The sequence below is a fragment of the Chenopodium quinoa genome, unplaced genomic scaffold (genome assembly GCF_001683475.1).
Source record: "Chenopodium quinoa cultivar QQ74 unplaced genomic scaffold, ASM168347v1, whole genome shotgun sequence".
In the NCBI taxonomy this organism is placed as follows: domain Eukaryota; kingdom Viridiplantae; phylum Streptophyta; class Magnoliopsida; order Caryophyllales; family Amaranthaceae; genus Chenopodium; species Chenopodium quinoa.
This window is the reverse complement of record NW_018744878.1, coordinates 952979-977413: the sequence shown is the minus strand read 5'-3', so window position 1 is coordinate 977413 and position 24435 is coordinate 952979. Positions and strand designations below refer to the sequence as shown.

The 24435-nt window shown below is 35.3% G+C and overlaps 2 protein-coding genes across 4 annotated transcripts; both read right to left on the bottom strand.

Moving 5' to 3' along the window:
- Positions 1-2790: 2790 nt before the first annotated feature.
- LOC110705404 (serine/threonine-protein kinase tricorner-like) lies at positions 2791-12483 on the bottom strand. Of its 2 annotated transcripts, XM_021883256.1 has the most exons (13): positions 12268-12483; positions 11517-11691; positions 11090-11173; positions 10155-10396; positions 9778-10018; positions 8906-8985; positions 7409-7493; positions 7025-7156; positions 6825-6938; positions 5694-5741; positions 4566-4647; positions 4258-4434; positions 2791-3996 (listed from the first exon to the last, which is right to left on the bottom strand). In XM_021883256.1, the coding sequence occupies exons 1-12, from the start codon at positions 12393-12395 to the stop codon at positions 4394-4396; spliced, it is 1452 nt and encodes a 483-aa protein (XP_021738948.1). In that variant the 5' UTR covers positions 12396-12483; the 3' UTR covers positions 2791-3996; positions 4258-4393. The 2 variants fall into 2 exon arrangements, with proteins under 2 accessions (XP_021738948.1, XP_021738949.1); XM_021883257.1 differs by lacking the exon at positions 4258-4434.
- A 684-nt stretch (positions 12484-13167) lies between these two features.
- Positions 13168-22877, bottom strand: LOC110705403 (peptidyl-prolyl cis-trans isomerase CYP57-like). Of its 2 annotated transcripts, none has more exons than XM_021883254.1 (10): positions 22548-22877; positions 21082-21260; positions 19243-19344; positions 18652-18758; positions 18423-18564; positions 17448-17682; positions 16896-16935; positions 15551-15746; positions 14444-14584; positions 13168-13622 (listed from the first exon to the last, which is right to left on the bottom strand). In XM_021883254.1, the coding sequence occupies exons 1-10, from the start codon at positions 22765-22767 to the stop codon at positions 13482-13484; spliced, it is 1503 nt and encodes a 500-aa protein (XP_021738946.1). In that variant the 5' UTR covers positions 22768-22877; the 3' UTR covers positions 13168-13481. The 2 variants fall into 2 exon arrangements, with proteins under 2 accessions (XP_021738946.1, XP_021738947.1); XM_021883255.1 differs by having other exon boundaries at positions 15551-15743.
- Between the last annotated feature and the right edge of the window lie 1558 nt (positions 22878-24435).

Sequence of the window (24435 nt, the reverse complement as noted above, 5' to 3'; positions counted from 1 at the left end):
CGTCTGCAACATGCTTAAAGCTTCTTCTGCAAAAAGAAAAAAGTTGATTAATACATCATCAAGCAATTCTGATACAGAAGTACTACAGGCGGATGTGAACTCAGGAGCATACGTTTGGTAAACATGTTTCCTAGTCCGCAGGCGGCTAAGAAACACTCGTCCCTGAACCAGGCGCTCTTAGGGATCCAGTTCTTGGGGAATTTTATTGTCTCCCCGGTTGACAAGGTTGCGTCTGTGAGGCCGAAAAAATCTGCCTCAATTATTTTGTCGAAGTCCTCATCTGGGATCCGGGGAAGAGCGCACTTCCGGCCCATCAGTTCGGGCTTCTTATTGTATTGGCGGAACTCGTAGTTCTCCCGCCTGTTGGGAGTCGACAGGAGGTAGAACCTGTGCTTCTAGCCGTCAAATTTGGAGACCTTGTCTAAGGTCATCATGTATTGGGGATACGTGGTTAAAGTGTACCACGCCCTCCAGCCGCCTGGGCTTCGGCTAAGATAATGCATCTTAGCAAAAGCTTCCCAGCCGGGATGGAGCCCCTGGAGTTCGCAGGCGGCAACATACCCCAAGATGTTTGCCCAATAATTGGGGGTAAGTTGCCAGACTTTGAGGCCGTAGCCTCTCAAGATTGCCTTCACCGCCTAGTGAAGGGGAAAGCGAAGACCGGCCTTGAACGCCGCCTTATAACAGCCGAAGTAGTTGTTGGCGTTCTGTTGATCGTCTTCCCAGGCGATGGTGCCGTCCTCAGGCGGCAGTCTAATCTTGTACCCATCTCCTAACGGGTGCATTTGTTTAAATCTTTCTAAGTTCTCCTCCATGTGACCCCTGTCTTTGGCTGAGACGTGGATTTTGAAGGGGTCGTCCTTCTCACTCCACTTCTTCATCTCCTCCTCCTCACTATCTTCAAGCGGTGGCAAGTCGTCACTGCTCTCAGAAGTGGAGGCGGAGCTGTCGCTCTCCGTCTCCTCCTCATTTTGTGGCAAAGGAGCTGAGACGGCTTCATCGCCGTCTTGGTCGCATTCTTCCAAAAAGGAATCTGCGGGAGTTGAAGGGGCACGCGGAGGGGATCTCTCCAGAGCCGTCTGGTTTCTCTGACCAGACGCTTCTCCCTCAGGCGTTTGACCGCCCGAGCCCTCGCTTCTGTAGTCTGGATCGGGGGCCGTCTGCATTGTCCGAGCCATTGTGTCCTGCACAAACACATAAATGGTCAGGATCCAAGAAAAAGGGTGGTCCCAACACCCCGAGACGGCACTCCCAGTCCTAGACTCAGCCTTCCCTGGTGACCGGCTGGACTCTAACCTAGGTTGTGTCGTGTGTGTTGGTGATGCATCCATTTATTTCAAGAAATATGTACAAGTGGTGAAACAAGAAAAAGAGCTGAGAGAGGCAGAGACGGTACCTTTAGATTTGATATCTGAAGATAGACGGGTCCAGCTGGGATGACGAAGAACGAGTTTTCTTGCTTGCGCTTGACTCAAACGAATGACTTCTGCTCTCTCAAAGTTGTCTCTCTTGAAGATTTTTGTAAACGTACAAAATTATGAGGGTAAACGGCTATATATAGAGGATAAATGCGGGGGCATTCCCGTAATTTACTTGGAAGGTGAACGGTTACTCTTTGGAGGTAAAATTACCACCAACCGGAGCGTGACGCATGTCACAGATGCCACGTGGCGTGCCACGTCACATCTGTGAGGGGCAAATGTTTAGGGTAATATTAGCCCGCCACGTTGTCCAATTAGAGGATGACACGTGTCAGCCCCAAGATGGCCCAACGTGGACCTATCCCTTCTTGACACGTGTCACTCCAGAAACCTAGGAGGAATGGCGGCCTTCAGGCCCAAATCCAGAGAAAGCCGCAATGCGGCGCAACCCACCAGTGATTAGGGTTCAGTGATCTAATCAGGGGCGCAAATCCCGAGGACCCTATAAATAGGGAGATTCCCCTCTTTTGGAGGGCACGCTTTACCATTGATTACAAACTGTCCCTGTGATAGAGACATCTGAGCTTGGAATCCGAGCAGATACCCACCTAGATTTCCACACCTTTTTCTCTCCCTTCAAGTTACTAACTTGTGCGTTGGAGGTGGAGCACCACCCAACCGGTGTCTCCGTTTGTTTTGCAGGTACAGGCCGCACCGGACCAGTCTTTGTGTTGTAACTCTCCCGAGGGACAAAAACACCCAAAACAGGGAGAGAATCGAACCGCTGACTCCAAGGCACCTCAAAGGAAGCTTTACACTTTGTTTGGATAGGAAGAAATGGAAGGAAAAGAAGAGAAGAGAAATGGAAGGGGACAAAATCTCTTATTTGGGTAATAGATTGGGTGAAGGAAGGGGAAGGAGAGGGAGGGATCCATTTTCCCTCTCTCTTTAATAACCATAATCTCTCCAAAATTGGAGAGATTTGGAGGGAAAATGGAGCTCACCTCCCCCTCCCTTTCTTTTCCCTTCCCTTCCTCCATTTTCCCTCCCCCTCTTTTCCTTCCTTCTTTGCTATCCAAACAAAGCGTTAATTACCTGCTTTGTACCGCTGAAGCAAATTCAATATTCATGTAATATATGCATTGTTTAATAGTTATCAAGTATTTAGGAAAAAGATTTTTTCATACAATTTTTTTCCCCTCTCTTTCCCGGGGGTAGCACGTGCCCCCCCGGGTCCCAATGTAGATCCGCCAGTGTCTGCAACACTTGTAAGGTGTAACAAACTAACCCCTATAACATCAACAAACTAACCCCTGTAACACTAACCGAGTAATCTCATAGTAGTTGTCAGCATAGTAGTACACAACAATACAACGTCAAAAAAACAAGACCTTAATCATCCCAAGCTCAATAAAATTACAATTATTACATTAACCAAGTAGTCCCAAGTTATCACAAACTAGGCCATTTTGCCGATAATGAGCTACTTAATCTTCAATTTATTACGCACATAAATAAAACAATTTTGAAACATAGCAAATAATTTTATATACTCCGTATTTTTAAAAAAAAATAGTAAACTTATGCCCGGTTCTCTTCAGCTTAATTTCAGTTCAATTCAATTCAATTCCCAATTTCCTACTCTTATAAACAATTTAGTTCATTTCAGTAAATCAGAACAAACTCTTATACTACTATACTAAATCATTTACTTTTTCCGTTCTATTTTAATTGCAATGTTTGAGTTTTCTCATTTGCCAATGTTCATTATAATCAATTAAATCAAGAAAAATAGATCTTTATTGACTATATTTTTCCTAACCTATAATTTACAAAAGATACATAATATTTTGTAAGAATACAACAGTGATCATTTTTTCCACTTTTTAGCAATTTACCCTTTGTGTAGTCTTTAGTTGGTCAAAATTGTAATGTTAGTATTCAATCTATCAAAGTCTTTCCTAGAATCTAACAAAAGACAACAATGCCAAAATTGTAAATATGGTGTTCTCAAGACTACTGAATTGAATAAGGAATTTAATCAAAGAAAATCAGTGTGGTGGATAAATATTACTGATTTGAAAACAAAATTTTGATGAAATTGATTGCGTAATTGTATTCACTGGCTTGTCCCTTAATTAACACGCTATTCTTATACATATACACTTTTGGGTGAGAGGTTGAAGGCGAACAAAGATATATTATTATTATTATTATTATTATTATTATTATTATTATTATTATTATTATTATTATTATAAACAAGTTATTTTTAGCTTAGTATAAATAATTAGCTCAGTTTTTCTATGAATCCTTGCACACCTTGTTCTGAATTAACTAGTCAAGCACTAGATGAACACTTCTTAGAACTCTTAGAAGTCCAAAGTCTTGGAAACCTTGGAAGGTGAAGCTTGACTTTTCAAGTACGGAGGCATAGATGCAATTTTTTGATGAAACCCTTGTGCTGTAAGCCTGTAATATCTTTTCTGGATAGTATTCGACCCATAGGCCCTTCAGGATAGGAGTTTCACATCAACCAACGCAATGACTCATCACATATATATAGAGTTGGAACCTGGTGAGAAGTATGTTTATCGTTAGAAAGTGAAACATAGAGATACATAAAAATACATTGTAGATACATTAAAATATACATTATAAATATATTATACTACCTCCGTTTTTTTTTTAGTTGACACGTATTCCTTTTTAGGAAGTTTTTTAGTTGACACGTTTCCGTTTAGGGTAACTTTTTTACCTTGCATTTAGAAGTTACCCCACTTGCTTTTTCATTCTCTCTCACTCTCTCTCCTCTCCTTAATATATGTTTTTTTACCTTGCATTGAGATGTATGACATTCAATTAAGGGTGTCTCCCTTTTCCTTCTCCTCCCCCTTCCTTCCCTCAATACTTAAGCCTTAGGAATCTCAGTTCTTGCACGAGCTTGGGCAAGGTAACTCATGTATGAAAAGTCAGATACCTAAGCAAATATAGTCATCTTTTCCCTCAACATCTGCACAGAGTGCACACAGTATAGACTCTTTCAACATCCACAAATGAAACAACAAAGGTGTTGAATAACGAAGCATATGCAATATCTACTAGAAAATCATAGCATCATGAGTTAAAGGTGAAAAGAAATACCATAAGAATGGCGTAGCCCCTGAACAGCATCAAAGTTTTTGTAGGTATATCCAACAAAACTTAGATCATTTGGCATCAGCATCTGCAATGGTGTTGGGAGGATAAACAAAATTACAAAATAAGCATCATATGAAACCAGATTAGAGAGAAAAAAAAACATCTAAAGAGAGAAATAAGGATGGAAACAAGAAAAAGGGTATTGTTATATAAACAACAAACATTGCCATTGTAAACTGAAAATTACATCAGACACAAAAGAAGTGAACAGAAGGAACAATAGACAGATTGAATTTATCAATAGAGAGTACAGAATGTACAACTTATTAGAATGAAACAAGATGAAATGATTATTAGCACATTGCAGTTTTCTAGAAATTTTATGATGTACAATCGACAATCCAACATACAAGGAGAAGCGTTTCATGCAAGCAAATTCAATTTGAAATTTTGTATTATGATATAGAACAAATTAGCCCACACGCTAGGAGAACAAAAATTTTATGTCTTTACAACGAGGTTGGTAATTGGCCTTGATTTGCTGTGTTCACTGTCCTTAACGGCTACTTTCACAAAGATATAGCTGGCTCTTTTACCTTACACTTGATCCACAGCATCCTAAGCTGCATATGCACCTCCAAATATACACACAAACACACGCACACCGCGGCACGCTCCCCCCCCCCCAACCCACCCCATCCAAAAAAAAATGAAAAAAAGAACTTTTTTTTATATGTTCCATGGTATACCATGGCATTTCCTAAACAACCAACCGTTATCTTATTTTTAATCGACCAAACCCCACTATTTTATTTTTTTATTCACCTTAAAAAAAAATGAGTGCAACAGGAATTAGAGTTTTTTATTTAGGGATAAAGGGAGTATAATTTTTCTGTTGTTTTCTTATTATTTTCCTTCTGCGAAAATGATTTGCAAGTCTTGTTAGGATAGCGGCTCTTCTTGTTTCAGCAGGTAAAGCTGCAAAATCTATGCAAATATGTACCACCCAAAACTATATGACATGTCGATACTGTTGTACAGAGAATGTCAGGATGAGTAAAATTACAAAAGCTCTCCTTTTTCTGCTATCATATCGCAAATTCAATATAAAATGTTGTTAGAGTAAATTACCATTCTCGAGGGTCCTGATCCAGATCTTGATGGTGTTGCATTGTTTGCCTGAAAACAAAGCAGAAGCCTTCAGTACATTAATAGTATGCAACCAGATGCGTGCACTTGTCTGCATGCATGTGTGTGTATACTGAATACTTTTGAACCCTTAGTTAGAAAGTGAGGGGAAAAAAAAAAGAAAAGAGAAGGTCTTCCCGCAAGAAAGTACCAAGAATTAGAAAACTGAAAAGATGATATCATTTTTGTTATATTATTCGACAAGAGGGAAAAAAATCAGAAGGCCTTCCAGAAAAGATTGCTAGCAACTGGAAACTTGAGAAATAATTAACAGTAAAGATATGAATTGTACAATCTTCAAGCATCAAGAGGCATGATCTTTACCAAAAAAAATAATAATAAAAATTCCATGATTTTATCTCCCTACTCTCCTCTATAAATAGAATTTATGGTTTCCTCTGCCTCTCCCCCCTCTAAGGAATCTAGCTAACTCTCTAGTCTCTACATTTTCCCTTATGCTACTCTCTTACAGTATTACAATGCTATCCCCATGGTACCCATCCCGTTAGCCGGTTCACTAAAGAGAGAAACACCACAGTTCTACATGATCACGTGCTATAAGTTCATCTAAAAGTTAGCATATCAAATACATAGATGGTGGCTGCTCGTTGCAACACCCTACTCTCCTCTATCACGTGCTATAAGTTCTCCCCCATTTCTATACTGCTTGCTAAAATATAGTTGTCTTGCATTGCTTGATCCCTGATATTAGAGAGAAGCACATACAGTATTTCAAGTATGAACCCCTCCTATAAGGCAGTGAGGGTACGATCTCCCTCAGTTGAATGCCTTGATAATGATTTACTGGCAAATAACCTTGAAGATCACCAACTAACCCTTGTGCCAATCAAATCGCCATGACATAACCCCCCCCCCCCCCCCCCCACACTCCGACACACACACATGACACATACATTCTCTTTCCAGCCAGAAATAAGGATTATTATAATTATTGACATTTGCACTACCTCAACAGGTTTTAAAAAATTATGACATGGCCTTTTAGATTAATATCAAAGTTAGAAGGATTAACTTTTGTCAAAATAAAGAAGCTAGTGACAGTACTAGGCATACCCCATCAAATTTCATAAAGTTCTGAGTATCAAGCTCCCCATTTATTTGTGGCTGATAAGCTGCCTCCATCTCATATAATTTATCCCACTCAACATCTTTAAACCAAGGATGTGCCTGACAATGCTTATTAGCTTTAGAGAACATAAAAATCTGTAAGTCGAAGATAAAGATATTTAACTAGGTTACAACCAGTATCACACCTTAATTTGCTCTGCCCCTCCAGTGCCTAATCGATGATCAACGTCACAAAGCAACTTACAAATAAGATCTTTTGCCTCAAATGTCAACTTTGCATCCTCAGGAAATTTTAGATAGTGCCTCCAGCGTACAATCTATCACACATGTTCAGAGATTGCATTAGGTAGAAAAAAGCAGTGCCCTACTCATACTGACCAGATAACAATGAATTCGCTAAGTGGAATTATCTACGTGCATATGTGGTGCATTTATCCATAAATTTAAACATGTATTCAGGATTTTCTAGAGCTTGGCAGATGAAAAAAGCATTATCAGCTATGGGGTAGTTAACAATGATCTATAGACTATAGTCCTTTCAACACATCTAAAACAAAAGTAAAGCATACCTTTCTGCATGTTGTCATTGTATCATCAGAGTAGAAGGGAGGATAACCAACTAGCATTTCATACATGATTGCACCTAATGACCACCTGCATAGAATCTTGACGGATAAGCATGGTGGACAAACATAAGCAGACCAAATAAGATAAACACTCATTTAGCAAACACCAACCATATCAAACAGACAAGCAGTTCATAGGTATACTTTATAGAGATTGAATATGACCATAATTTATCATAAACAAACTCGATTCTGGCAACTATATTACTTATGTACAAATATATGTCATTATTAAGTTGGTGATACAAGTATCAAACTTAAGAGCTCTTCCAGGCTTTTAACATTAGGTCGATGAATTAACAGAGTTAATGAGGCAGTCAGAAGAGTATTGACAGTAGAAACACTACCCATCATAGCCATTTGAGGTCAGCTCAATCAGTTCCAGCAAAAAAAAAAAAAGGCTTCGTTCTGGACTTCAGCCAGAGCAGGATAGCTAGAGCATGCACCTTATGTAGGCTGTGTGCATCTGCAGCTTCAATCTCACAAGTCACAGGTGATTAAGTTCACTATGTATTTTAACCAATTATTCCTTGACTTTTTTTCACATTCATTTACCCTTCCATCCATGCATAATTTGCATTTTGGAGATTAAGCCCCATGAATGAGAGATCTACATGCTAAAGATTGAAAACTTGGACTCTTTTGATTGCTTAAAAATTCATAACATGTATAGGCATACAGCTAGAAAATTCAGTACCCCCAACATACAAGCATCATTATTGGAGAGGAAAATATGGACTAAATCTTCATTAACTACTATCCACTAAGTCCAAATAATGTAACTGCAGATAGGGCTAATATACAGGGCGCATGGGGGAGAGAGGACTTTTTTAAATATTGACTTTCTTTTTTATTGTTTTAGTTGACCCATGATTTTTCTTACATAAAGGTACAAAATAAATTTCATGGCAATAACATAATCTAGGTATGCCGCAGACCATAAAAATTGTGGCTGTGACAGTATCATAATATACAAAACTAGAGTATTGATTTTAATCCCTAAAAAAAAAAGAGTATTGATTTTAAACAAGGGTAATGCTATATGTAGCTCTAAGGGCTATGTATAAGCAATTAAGCATTAAATACTCTATTGAAAATTGTATATAATTAGGAACTTATGACAAAAACACGCGTAAATCAGTGTAATTAGTGTTTATATTTTTATGATTTCCTAACTTTATACGATTTTCTAGTGTGTATTTAATGCTTATATGTAGCCCTAAGGGCTATGTCTAGCATTTTCCTTTTAACAAATGACCAGTTGGAAACACAACATAGTCCTAGGAACTCTATTCTAACAACGAAAAAAATGGTAATCACATGTTTGAAACTTCAATGAATTACGTCATATCATAAACACTCATGAAGTCATGATACATACAATGTAATATTTTAACGCAACCATCCCAAACATTTAATGAATTAAATGATAAAGCATACCAGTCACATTCCATTGCATATCCTTTCTTCAGTAAAACTTCAGGAGCAATATAATCAGGTGTACCCACAGTTGAAAATGCCTGTTGAATTTCACCCAAAAATAAAAGATAATAAAAAAAAAATGGTATGAAGCTAAGCTTCAATTTGTAAGGCAAAGGTGATTATTATCTCAGCTATGCTTAAACATTTGACAGTAGCATGTAAACTCAGTCGATCAGATCCTTCAGATCCAGAAATGCACATCAGCAATACATCAGCACTCTGCCTTTCAATTATCGATGCAACAAGAGTGTACCAGTAGATTATAGATTAGCTTTCATACATTCAACTGAGAAATATATTAATTGACTAATTAAGATTCTAAAACCATTAAGTACGAACATCTGCTTCACAGAGAGAAAAATATGAACTTAATGTAGGATATGACCCTATTCAGATAAACAATTGCATGCCTTAGCTTCAAGCATAGAGGCTCCTTGCATTTAATTTGAAACCCAAAAAAAAAAATAACAACACTTTACTCCACTTTTCTAAGTTAAAGCATGCTCAAAGCAACCCTCAAGAATTTTATAAGTCATAGAGCATCAGCTCAAGAAGATCGTATAACTCTATGCAGAAAGAAAAACTGCATTTTTCATAATAGTTTTGCAATGACTCACTATAGATAGAAAGAATTTCAGCATTTACTATCTGAAAGTCGGAGCCAACTGACCACTGCATATAACCTTTTACTACTGGTTACAGGAAGATTGATAACATTCTTTATTGATATGGAAACTACTCCATTGCACTAAAAAAAATATAGAAACTATTCCTCAAGACTTAAGCAACCACTGTCAGAATATCCCTGGAAATGGATACACATAGCTTACCAAGCTTCTCCTATTCCTTTGCCAGTGCTGAAGTTGCTCACGAGCACTTCTCCAACTGTGACCATTACCAGCATCAGGAAAGGTAGCATCTATATCCATTGAATCTCTAGAAGTATCATCCATGGATTCATTTTCATTGATAGTAGACAATGTTGCACAATCAAGAGGTTTACAGAGGCCAAAATCTGAAAGTTTCATATGACCACTCTTATCAAGAAGAAGGTTGTCAGGTTTGATATCCCTGGATAAAGAGTTCAGTAAAAATAACCTCAGCAGCTGCTCACAGATTAATAGAGGGTAGAACATTAAAATCAATTATCAATAACGATGTTGATGATTTATGAGCTTCACAACTCAGAAAATGATGCAATTCAAACCTGTGGATATAGTTGTGCTTGTGAATAGATTCTACTGCCAAGACACTCTGTGCTATGTAAAATTTTGCAACCTTTTCAGTTAAGATATCCTCCCTCATCAGAAGGGTCATCATGTCACCGCCAGAAAGATATTCCATAATCAGATACAAATGTTCAGCATCTTGAAAGGAATAATATAGTTTTACAATGCAGTGACTGTCAACTTCTGCAAGCAAATTCCTTTCAGCTCTAACATGTTCCACCTAGGAAAGAAGAAGAATTTGAGATGAAACAAACTTCTCTACAAGGCTATTAAGTGAGAATTCATACTACAGAGGCAATAAAAATCTGGATTCTCATGGTAAAAGTATAGCTTTTACAGAGGTGATTTAGTTAAAAAAAAAGTCATGAATAAGACAATGACATCCCTGCAAGGAAAACACAGAGCATGATGCGTGAACAGAGAAAAGATGACATGTTAAAAAGAACAAATTTCACATCAGTAATATCAGTAGATGAAAATAATTCTCTTGCCATAATGCAGAATCCACGCAAAACAATTGGAGGCAAGAACGGGTGATAGATGAGGATAGTGGCAGCCACCACAAGCTGTTATTTCCAGTGTTACACAAGGCTATTGTGCTCATCAAATAGCCCCACTAAACAAATGAAGAGATTCAGACATTAGCATCATTCACAAAAGCACAAAAGCAGAGACAGCCTCAATATCCCATTGACGAATATGGAACACTTGTAGGAGATTAGGAGGGAAAAATCACAAATTTTGCATATCTAGATGATGTTTTGATGAGATCAAGTAGTACAAGTGTACAACATACACAACATGAACCAACTAATTAGCTCAAACATACGTCACAGACAACAGATATTCCCAATTCTAGGATAAACTTAACTTTAAGGACTTGCATCAAAAATCAACATATGTAATATAGTACCTGTCCTTTACTAAGCATTTCAGATTTCTTCAATTTTTTCATGGCATATATATTTCCAGATTTCTTTTCCCGGCACAGATGGACCTGCAGAATGACAGTTTAAAACAATATGAACAAAGACAACAACCAACACACTTCGCAATGCCTTGACATTTTTTATTTTACAATATTTACACACCTTACTTTGACTAATTTTAGTGATTTATTATAAAGTGAGCATTCATGTGGGATCTTGTTAGATTCGTCTCATTTTTTTACTTTCAAGGTATCAAAATTTTATAAACTTTTCAAATCCACTGCAACAACAATTGGGAGGGGACTGGAACCTAACCACCCAGAACTAATCCTCGAATCCCAATTAGCTCTACGGATGAACCAAGTGAAACACCCAAAAAAAAACATAATACTATCGAGTATCGACGCTCACCTCACCATAAGCTCCTCTCCCAATGATGGTGAGAAGTTCAAAGTCATTCACGCACATCCTATTCCTTTTCAGTCGCATAAACTCTGTCTCTTTTTGCTCCAAATCCTTAATCAAGCTCATTCTCTCTTCTTCGGGCACGTCCGAAGAAGCTAGCTGTTTTTCTAGTACCCAGCGTCTACAACAATAAGGTATTATGCATTAAGCCACTTAAAAGGCACATTCTAACCCAAATTTTAAATAATGCACCAGAATAATAACAGTCATTACTCATTAGTGTGATGCCAGTTTTTCCACTTAATACAAAAACAAATCAAATGAGTTCAAGTACTTCTGCTGATCATGAACCAGCCAGATAACTCTTTCATTGTAAATGAAAAATTGAAAAAATAATATACTACCACTATTTCATATATTTTTTTTGCAACGATTAAACATATTATATTCACACTTTATGTTAAGTCGCTGCAAATAATACATTAAATCGTTGCAAATAATATGAAACGGAGGTAGTAATAAAATTATCAGAACCATGAATTAAGAAAACTCATCCCATTAGAAATTGTGATGGAATTCAGCACAATGAAATTAAATTTAAACATTTTGCTCTCGAATTAAATTTAACTTTTGTAAAAGTATAATTAATTGAAATCTTAATAAGTAGAAATTAGCTTGAAATTAACGCGTAAAAATCATATGAAATTAAATATAAAAACAAATTTACAAAAAAAAATAAAAAATTGAGAATGAAAACCTCTCTTTTCTTTCTTGAATGTTCTTATTCTGAGCTCGATAGTGATTCTCGATAAACTTCTTAGCAGCCTTGGCTTTCTCCATGGTCAAAGTTGACCCCATCGCTTCTCCTCCTTGATGATTCTCCATCTTCTTTCTCTCTCTAACCTTTTCTCTTTCTCTCTCTACTGTGTAATTAAGAAAGTAGAGAAGAAAAGAGTGTAATTAGTCCCCTCCTATATTATGTAATAGTGTCATACTCGTATTAACTTTTGACTCTATTTACAAAATTACTTTTGAATAATACACGAGATGACGAGCATGATCACATTTTGAATACAAATTTAAATTAATACGAATTTACAATATGTCAATATATCCATGTTAAAAGCTTAAAATACAAAATATACTCCCTTCGTTTTTAAATACTTGCTTTATTATTTTAGAGTCTTGCAGGTACTTGTTATAATCGTCTCATTGAATAGATTATTAATTTTCAATTGTTAGAATTTATACTTATTAATAATTAAAGATATTATTGATCAAAATACGTATCTCAGAGAAATGAAGCAAGTATTTAAAAACGGAGAAGTATTAATTATTGTTATTATTATTATTACTCCGTATTATTTTCTCAAATTTGACATGAGGAGATATTACTGTATATTAAGGAAAAGTTATTGCGTTGATGTAGTAAGTTAATACAAGTTCAGAGTATAGCTATTCAAAAAAAAAAAGTATAGAGTATAGAATTTTATACTTTGAAAGAAACTTTTTTTGTCATTGGTTATGATTTGCTCCCAATGATCTTTGGGTTTGGGCTTATTGGGCTTGGTACCCTGAATGTTATGGCTCAGCCCAAGTCAGGAAGTATTTAAAGTCATTTTTCCTTCAAAAGTGAATTTCTTTATACTGTGGGAAATCATAGAAAATATAAATAATTTATTTAAATGGAAAATTATGAATGTAACCATCAAGTACAGAACCAAGAATATCCTTGAAGAGGGGAGATTATAATACAGTCTGATAGTATACATTCACAAATCGACATTTACTCCAACTTTGTGCTCATCAGATACAAGGACTGGAAGCAATATTCTTGTGAAAAGCATTCCATGTATCTTTTAGTATTTCGAGCGCAAGATCATCCCTTGGCCGTCATCTATGAAGAGGTGCAGAACAGGATCATAGGAATTTGTGAATCACATGGCTCTATTCAGGAGGAAGTTTAAAGAATCAGGTCAGGGATCTCCCAGCCCATTCACGTTCTCGTCGCTTTTCCTTTGCTATCATCCTATTGAATTTCTGTTTGCCTTTCTCCAAAAGAGGATCAATCACAGCATAGTCGTTGGCATCTTCACTCCGTGACATGTTATTCTGCACACAGATTTACACACAAAAAAGCCTACATCAATTATCACATCCAAGCTTACTTTCTACGCACAGAATGGCAGTTGAACAATCTCCTACATCTGTCAGTATTCATCAGTATTTTTTCCTCACATGTAATACCATTTTTTTAAAATTTCAAGCAAATGATAAAATGTTTGTAATCAAGTTTAAAAAACATAAATAAATAAATAAATAAAAGATCCTTACAAATATATGCAAGTTAACACATTACAAAGCTAAACACAAAGCAGCCTATGAAACAGCCCATATTTTCAGTCATTATCTGGTCTCTTACGTAGTATAAAGAAAAGATTAGGTCTGCAGACAATCTAGGATTTCAAAACTCATTTCTCATAATTGTTTATCGAATGTATTGCCCCTTCTACAATTCCCCCCCCCCCCCCTCTCTCCCCCTTCACCCAAACAAAAAGAAAAAAGAAATATGAATATGATGCATTTCTTAGGATTCCAAGGTAAATGGTATTTAATCAGCAATGAGAAAGTCATCCTGGAATCCTGGATCATCAAACTTTTTCAAGTATAATCATAAGATTCATAACTGAACATCATGTCCATAACAACTTCTAAAGGGAGCTCCTGTTCTAGGTGGAACTGCAGTACATTTTTATTTATTAAGGAATCTGCATCACAACTTTATCCAAGTAAGAATTGTATAGCGTTATTTCAGATGTTTACTTTAGAGAAGTTTGTTTTCTGAGTTTCAATTTGCAAATGGCAATATTGGAAAATTTGAACGCCAGACAAAAAAAATTCTAGTAATAACACAAGGGGAGAGGGAAGATAACCTTTCCAGGTTCAGGTGCAAACTTCAGGTGGACAGTTTTCCAGTCAGATAGATCTTCATCAATTCCACTTTCGGATTTGCCACTCGGTTCAACATGCTTTTTGGCCATCGAATTTTTGAACCGCTCAAGTTTGGCAAGTACCTGGACAGCACATATGCAAACCACCGAACAGTGTCAATTTTCCAGATATTTTTGAAAGAAAGACCAGCCATGACCAGGCAGCTGTGAAGCAATTGCAAAGCCAGAACAAAGAAAGATACAAGGTATAAGTAGAGAAGAAAAAGAAACAGGACCAGAGACATATTTCTACCCCTCTTTGCCCTGTCTTTTGTCTCATTGGAGAGTACTAAGGAGCTTCAATGATGTTATACATGGTATAAAAATATGGTTCATCTTTTCCATTTAAAGTTAATAATTCCAGTCATTGACAAAAAAAGGGGAGAGGGGAAAGAGCTAAAAGGCATCAATAGCAGCATAAGTGGTGCTTTAATGAAGAGTATCTATGATACATAGGTCATAGGATTATTCGAATAATTATGAATTTATGTTTACATTGAATAACTACATAAGACTGCCCATATTTTGGATACATGCTTGCATATAATTAGTTTGTCAGTCATGCTACTCATTTCTTAAGTCAAAATCTTAATGATCTAAGAGAGTGAAGCAACATTTATCATACGCACAAGGATATACCACCTCCGTCCTTTTATTCTACCCACTTTCATTTCAGGTGTTTTTTGTTATACCCACTTCTACTTTATTCCTTTTGACATAAAACTTTTGACAATCTTGCCCTTCCCCCCACAACTCATTTTTTTCTCACAACCACCCACCTTTATCAATATGTCCTTGTTTGGTGAATCTACAGTAAGTGGGTATAACAAAGCCACAAACAAAAACATCATGTGAAAATGGAGGCAGCAATACTTTCATAGACACAAATTTCATGTGCTAGTGTTTTCAGCAGACCTTTACTATATTGAGGACAATTATAGGTGCAGAGCTGCTAACACTTTCTTTACAATACCAAGCTGCATAAATAAAGGTGCAAGAAAGAAATAGTGCAAGGATAGGAACTGAAAGATAAGAGAAATGATAACATACATCATCTTCACGTCCCTTCAGTCTCCGCTTCTTCTGTTTCTGCAACAATCTTTCTCGCTCAGAATTATTTAACAGCTGCAGGTCCGTGTCAGCATTAACTATACGCACTGCCCTAGCTTCAGATCCAATTCCCTTTTTCCTGATAGACAATTTTCCCACTTTTCTTTGGTCATCTGAACTTTCAGGATCTGACCTGCTGGATATAACACCAGAAGAGTGTTCTGTCACAAACTAGAAAGTTTTAAGCTACGAAGTAGGCAACAATGCCGCATGTCAAAGAGCTCACAACACAATTGAAATTTTGTGAACATGACTACTAAAACATTAAATTCATGAGATTAACCCAGAAACACAGTTGATTTCTGAAACAACATTGTGAAATTATCAAACAGCAATTAATGTAGTCTCCGTCATCATACTTCAACTTAAAGCATGTGAGCTTAAAAATTTACTAGACAAGTCAACCTAATTAGCACAATAATAAGTGAAACTATCCCTTTTCTTGCAAGATCTCAGCATTAACGAATAGAGAGGCCAACGACCAAGAATTTAAATTATACGCCCCACTTTAAACAAGCAGAGAAAAGGGTTTTACTGCTGAATGCGTCACCTACATAAATGTTATCTCACCAATCTGCTGTTTCTAAGGAAAAACTTGGCAACCCCAGAAATATCACTATAAGTTGATATCTGCAGGTTGAAATTGATATTAAGCAACCACAGATCTCAGAAACTAAACAGTAACTTATAAAGTTATTAGAGATTTTTAAAAAAAAAAAAACCAATAGTTAAGAGATCCCTCTCGGGCAACAGCAAGATAAATTATAACAACAAAGCCAAAAATGGTGAGAAATTATCTTTCTTAGTTCAATCTTTGGGCGATGGCTACCTGGTCATTTATCACACTTAAAAAAAATCCCATGAGGCACAGGACTTCCAAAGATAGCACACTAGCTGACCAATAATTCAGTTCCTTGAATAACAGAGATTCCAAGTAGGTAACCTATAAAATAAAGTGAACTTCAAATTGTCAACCAAAAATATTGAACTATCAAAATTAAAGAATTTTCTGTTACTCTCCCCATCTACATCCTCCAAAGCCCTCTTTCTCACTCACTTTCTCTCTTGCATATAATTTCTATTCTAGAAGCACTTTTATGTCTCTCAGTTCTATGACAATGTGTTAGGCGCATTTTTATGTCTGTTATATGGCCTAATATTTTACCAAGCTCTCATCACTAGGGCACTAGGCATCTTAGATGCAGCAAAGAAAATGACGTGCAGCATCAAGAAAAAATTAGAATGAAATTAGGTACATAATCAGGGTAAGGCTTTTAGTTTTTACCTTGAGGCTGACTTCTGCTGATCCGTGGACTTTGATCTCTCTAATATAAAGAACAGAAGACAAAGAAACTAAGTTAAAGATGCTGACACGGTGAATATTAGAACATAGCAGTACAGTTGCAAATCAGGAATTGTACAACTGCATGAACATATACAAAATTACAAGGTAAAACTAATTTGGGAAGGGAGGAGGGATAAGAGGCAGGGTATCTCCCAACTTCAAAGTTTTGATGGATGATGCTTAGGCAAATGCAAATTACCAATCACTGACAAGGAATGTGAATAATAAACTGGAACTATGAAAAGAAAGTTGAAAATTTGAGCATGATTATCTATCATCACATTCATCAGGGAGTACAATTGAACAGTGAAAGTAATCTGGACAACAACATAGAGGGGGAATCCCTATCCACTTCTACCCACTTTTCTCATTTCTAATCAGGCTATGCCTACATGCACATCAATATCTGCAATTGTAAGTAGGTTTGAGACTAAAATGACTAAGTCCAAGGCCACCATGAGTGAATAAATTTAGATAATAAAGTAGCCATACCACTTTGAGACTTTTGCTTAGTATTAGTAGGGAGATCACCAATCTCCATTCTTTTCCTCAAAATCTGCTCACGCATTCGTCCATCAAAACTTATTTCATCTTCATCACTGTCACTTAAAGCACGAGAACCAGATAACTCATCAGGTTTCCCTTTAAGTGACTCCTGATTTTTCGAATTCAAAGCTTCTCTCACAGATAATTGCAAATCCCTTGCACTCTTGAGTTTATCTGGATTCTGATAGACAAAAGTTTAGCAAAGACAACAATTATTAGCTGAGCCAAAGTTAAGACCACCAAAAGGCCAAAACAATAATGTATATTTGTGCAATGGTCACATTTTCGATATATAGAACATTATTTGAATCCCCAAGAGAAGTATTTGCCAAGCAAGTAATATCCCTATTTAGATTTAGAATTGATCAATTAAACATATCAACCATACTTCAAGTCCGAAAAGGCAAGCCCATGAAACTTGTTCTATTGTTAATAACAACATAAAGACAAAACTTGGCTAATATATGTCCTGTAAAGAATTATATTTCACTATCTAAGGAGTCAGGACTTATTATTTTTTTTTTTTGTTTTCTTTACTTTATTACCTGAAGTTTATTACAAAGATTGAATGAATGAAGTCCCCTTAGACCTTAGTCCAATACTCCTGTTTACGCTACAGCATTACTTTTTTTCATTTTCCTAAATCTTTGACATGGGCCATAATAATTTTCTTCTCCGATTAAAAGCTTATTGCATTCCTAAAAACCAAACAAAGAAAGGGAAAATCTATTCTTCTCTATCTCCATGTGGGCACATGTATAAATAATATGTCATTGTTTAAAAATTCACTATAAAAATGATATGCTGGCAAGCTGACTTCAATAAACAATTTAGTTCTTCAAAAGGCAGTAGTCTCAAGGACATGTAGGTAAAAATGGACATATGTTCACAATTCAAGAAGATACCAAGGTATAGTAGTACCATTTCTTCAGTGAGATTGTGTTCTTTCAGTAGACGAGGATCATCCAACACATCATGACTGCTCTTAATTTTCTGCTTCACAGCTGTCAAATCCCTCTCATCTTCTTCGGCTTCCTCACCAAATGAAAGTAAGTTCAGCTTTCTGCATCAGAAAATTACAACTTGAATGGTTAATGATACATATATGCATAGATATGAAAGAAAATTGTCAACATCCAGGAAAACTCACTTCACGGGTTTCTTCTTCAAATCTTTGTTCTCTTTGTCAGTTTCCAACTGAGGCAACTTCTTAGATATTTCTCTTGGGACAATATCTTCAAAGGGATTCCATATAACCTACTTACAATCAATCAACCAACCAATCAATCAATCAAAGCCTAAATCCCATAAGAAAAAAATAAATAAATGTCCGAATTTCAACCATTTCCTTTTTGATCTTCAACACCCGATGCCAGTTAAGAAAAATTAATAGTTTGAAGGAGGCTTTTTCTTTATCAGATAAAGGGATACAGTGGGAGATCATACACTTGCTGTTTGTCTCAGCAACTACCCTCAAACATAATGTCGAGGTATAATTAGACATAAATAAAAGGGTATTCAAATTGCGTGTGACAACGTGAGTCAAAAAAAAAAAATGTGTGACAGTGTGCGCATGTGAGAAAGAGAGAGAGAAATCAAGGAATTCACATGGCCTCAGACTTTGAATACAACGAAGCTACCATAGTTTTAGCTTAAAAATGTGAGAGATTATGTTCAACCTTGAGGTTCTGAAGACAAGCGGATAAAAAGAAACAGATGGCATGCATGAGCAGAACCAAACCTCAACAGATGTTATCTTTGGAGCAGGGTCCAAGGGTCTGTCATCCTTATCACTTTCAACTTCTCCTATCCGAAGAAGATTGTATATAGAATCTCCAGTAACCTGCAACACGACATACCAATGTAACTTGCAAGAAAACATGAAAAGAGAAATATAGAATACATTATGCGACACCGTCAAGGGAAATATAGCTTAGCCTTTTCTTATAAATCTGTCACCCATTTTCATAGCCAATTTTAGTTTCTTGATCTTATCTGTGGTAACCACTTACATGCTTGAGTTAAAATCAACAATCATAGTATTAAGGAACATGAATTGCTATTTGCTGGCAAGAATATAAGACAAGACACATCTCAAGAGTCCTCAGCAGAAAGAAGAATACCCCCTTCTTCCTTCAGTAAGAGCTACCATTACACCATTTAAACTTCCAGGCAAGACCTAGTTGCAAAGCAAAACAACTCCATTCCAGATCAACACCTCTGTCAGTATTTCACAATTGGGAATACCAAGGATATCATTCACTTCTCTTGTTAAACAAGATTATGCAATTTCTGACATAAGGCTTTTTCATGATGGTAACAAGATAGATATATATAGGTTACAGGGGTGTGTATGAAATATATGAAGCATCACAAGACCAAATGAGCTTATAACTTAGTAGGTTTGTATCTTCTCAATTCTCTGACAAAGCATGCAAATGGACTATGAATTGTTTACTTTGTGCATGTTCTAAGTGGACCTCTAGTAAATCTCCAATTGGGTCAAATGGTAGTAATAAAGTACAATATAAAACCCACTATAATTTCTTCTCCAAGAAACTCATTGAAAGCCACAAATTTGGTCACTTTTGACTGACTAGCATTCTAATGCAAAAAAACTCTTATTGTCAATTAATATTTTTCAAACTGATGCATGAAGGTATATAATCACAAGGGTAACAGTTGCAAATCTTTTTTCTAATTATCTTCCCAACTTCAAAAGCCACCCTGACTGCCTGACTAACATTCAATTAACATGCTTTTTTTTTACATGACTTAGCCTCTTTATTAGGCTTGATTAGATGGCGTAATTATCATACTTCTTGAGCTCTGAAAACCAACACAAGGATGGAACATACACTACAGCTGTTTTTATTGAATAACTATCCCCTAAGGTTAAAACAAGTGAACCATGTCACTAGATCTATGAACAGTAAGAAAATTAATTGACATATACTTAAATGAGATAATCATAAAAACTAAAATAGCCAAAGCAAGGCAGCCAAGAAATAATCTGCTTTGTACCAAGACACTGGAATCTAGAGATTTAAAGGAGTGATCTATTCAAAATTCAAACATGGGACATTCTAATAATTTAAGATCGATAAATTAAGGGTATGCTATCAAATGACTCATCAGCTAGAGGCCCTAGAGCCAGAAAAAACATAAATATATGCAGCATATCAACTTCAGGTGTCACCCACTAAATTCAGATCTGATCTTTGTAAAGGTTGCTTATAACTTTATTCCTGCATCATGCTTGAATCTCCTAAAGTTATCAATGTACAATATGTTGATTATCTAGATGCTACAAAACCTACATCTACGTTTCCATTTAATTCAACTCACAAGTTCCTTCAAAAGTAGGAGTATCAAGTATCAACAGAATAACAGATATCTCTTCCTTTTTTTATTTTTTGAATATATGTCTTCCCTTATGTCCAACCAACCACAACCAGGGCAACCAAATGAGGAAAAGAAATATTTGTATAAAGAAGAAAATGCGGCTCAGTGCTCAAGAACGGTCTCTTCGTAATTACGAGTATAAATATCACAATATTAAAGGCAAAGATTACTATACCTTTCCAAAAATCGTATTTTTCTTATCAAGCCAATCACAACGGTCCAATGTCATAAAAAATTGACTTCCATTTGTATGTGGAGAACCAGCATTTGCGCACGCAACCAAGCCCCTATGGTTGAAACGTAGACGAGAATGGAATTCATCAGAAAATGCTGCACCATATATGCTTTCACCACCTAACCACAATAAATTGCTGATCAAGATATTGATAATCAGCATGATACAAAATTAAATCCAAGAGCTGCACACAGCAAGTAATCGTTTACTAAGCACTACTAATAGATATATACAGCATATAGATGGAACATCCATTATTTTAAGAAAATGAAAATCCTTATAATTTCCATATCTTAACATCATTATTGGAGCCAGTATCTTAACAGTATTTGTTTTAAGATGTATAAAGAACGCAACTCAACATCCTCAATGCAGCAACTGAAGTTTATTATGTAAGAGAATGTTTTGCATGGCATATTTATCCAAAATCTACTTTCATTATAATTTTATAAGCCAAGTCCTTGATGTAATGACAGATTATTTTAAGTAGTCTGAACTTTTTTTTTAAGCCAGCTCACTTACATATCAGCTTAAGCTCTGATACTTCTCTAAAGGTGCAATCGTCTTTATGGCGAGCCCAAAAGAAGTATAATGGCAAGTATGTTGAATGCAGAACCAGTAAGAATATAAACAATGAAATCACAAGTTCACAAAAACACAAGTAGCACTTATTTTTCCTAATTTCAATTTCCATCCTAAACAAGCAAAAAAAGAAAATATTATTCTACCCCTAAAACCATCAAACATGAACTAAAACCAGCTTGTACTTGCTCGTAAAATAAAAAATAAATAAATAAATAAAAAAGGAAAGCATACTGCAATTATAAGATCATGAAGTACATCATATTGAAATTCACAAACCCTAAAAGCAAACAATTTAAATAATAAAGTTCAAAATTTTAGGCTACCCAGTACAAATATTTCTCCAATCCAACCATCAAAGTGTCTGATTCAAATGCACTCTTAAAGAATTCAAAATCCTCCAAAATCACTCTACTTTATGAGTACCCATTACAAACAAATGCCTGATTACTTCATATCCACCAATCCAATTGATCACAGTTTTGCCACCAAAACAAAATTAAACACCTAATTCAATATTTACATGCTCAAAACAAGTAAATTGGATCAAATAATAACCCATCACAGTATTACTACATAAACAAATTTAAAGCTCAAATTCAATCATTACATGCTCAAAATAAGTAAATTTGATCAAAAATCACAAATACCCTCACAATTTTCAGGTACCCATTTAAAATTAAACCTCGTTTTCTAATAATCAACAACAAAATTGAAAACCCATCTCAGTTACACTACTCTAAACAACAATAAACCCCTAATTCAATGATTACAAGTTGAAATTGAAAAATTAAGAAGACAAAGAGGGAGAAAAGAGAAAATACCGAGGCCAGTTGAAGTGGGGTCTCCACCCTGAATGAGAAAACCCTTAATAATGCGATGAAAAATGGTGGAATCATAGTAACCTTCAAGGCAAAGCTGAACAAAGTTTCGAACAGCTTTAGGAGCTTCTTTAGGCCAAAGCTCGATGTCAATGGGTCCATATGTTGTGTGTATTACGACCTTCCCTTTCGTCGGCGGCTCCAATACGTATATCGTCGACATGTTTCCGGCTAACTCCGATCAATTTAGGAGAGAGGATTTTGCAGCTTGTTTTAATTTGTGTTGCTTTTGTTTAAGGCCCTCCTAATACAGTAATACTCCCCCCGTTTTGTTAAGCGAAATGTTTTGATTTAGCACTAGTTATATGTCTTTTAACCTTCGGTTAAGATAAATAACCGTATAGTATCCAAATATCGTGGTTAATTGTTAAAATTGTACTCGTATCAATGAATAATACGTAGTATATTACGGAGTATTCCCTCCGTATTTTTTAAAAGTTAGGCCCTGTTCTCTTCATCTTAAAAAAAATATTATTAAGTAAAAATAATTTCAGTTTACTAAAAATAAGTTCAGTTCAGTAAAATTAATTTCAGTTTAGTAAAAATAATTTCAGTTTAGTAAAAATAAGTTCAGTTCAGTAAAATTCAGTTTTCTTAAAGAAAAATTATAATAGAAAATCAGTAAAAATAATTTAAGTTCAGTAAAAATAATTTCAGTTCAGTAAAAATAATTTAATTTCAATAAAAAAATAATTTCAGTTCAGTAAAATTAAGTTCAGTTCAATAAAAATAAGTTCAGTTCAGTAAAAATAATTTTAGTTCAGCAAAATTAAGGAAAATCAAACAGGGCCTTAGATTTGAGAACTTTATTATTCAAATGTCATCATTGACTTAATTTTTTTTACCAACAAAAAAAATATAAATATGATCCTATGATATGTTGTTGGATTTATCATAATTGTTTACTTTTATAAATTGATTTTTTCAATATTTAATTGTTGTATTTTTTTTATTTTTTATTTTTACATATATAAAACCATGTTGTTTTACATATCAATACTCATCAATAATTATATCATATAACTATAACTAATGTTGTAATCCCCCATATTTTAAAATATATTATAAATGAAATTATATATTATTTATAATATTTACTTGTATTTTTCCGGAATTTAATTTCAAAAGTTTCAAATTATTTTTGGGGTTGATAAACGATTTTATTACAAAGAACTTTTTATGAACCTTCCTTCTATAATTTATGTCCAACAAACAAACCAAACCCAGTTTACTTTCTTAATTGACCCATTAATTTAATGAGGCCCAATATCCCTACTTACCCTACTACCCTCTCTCCTATAAATACCCCATACATCCCCAAAAATTTCCCCACACAAAAGGTTAGTCTTATTTTCTTTCTCCTTTATTTTATTAATTTGTGTAATTATAATTATTGATTATGAGTTTTGATTTTATTGTTTGAAATTAATTTAATTAGTATCAAATTGTATTTTGATGATTAAACTTTATAATTTCAGATTTTATAAATGTTATAATTTTCAGATTTTGTAAATTTAATAACCTAGGGTTTTTAATCATTGAAAATCATGATTTTAGGGTTTTTATGAACAATCGATTTAGGGCTTTTATAGTAATGATGTTTTGAAATTTTGGTGATTATACTACTAATTAGTTTAACTTAATTCCAGATTATTTTGAACACGTAAATTCGTGTTTTAATGTTTAGATATTGGTTCGTTAATATTAATCCCGTTTTAATCCCGATCAGGTTCTGAACTCATCCGATTTTGACCAAAAAAGTAGTGTTTTCCATGTGGAAACAATGTTTTAAGAAAGCCTCACTACCTTTGGTAGTATTCACCACCCTCTC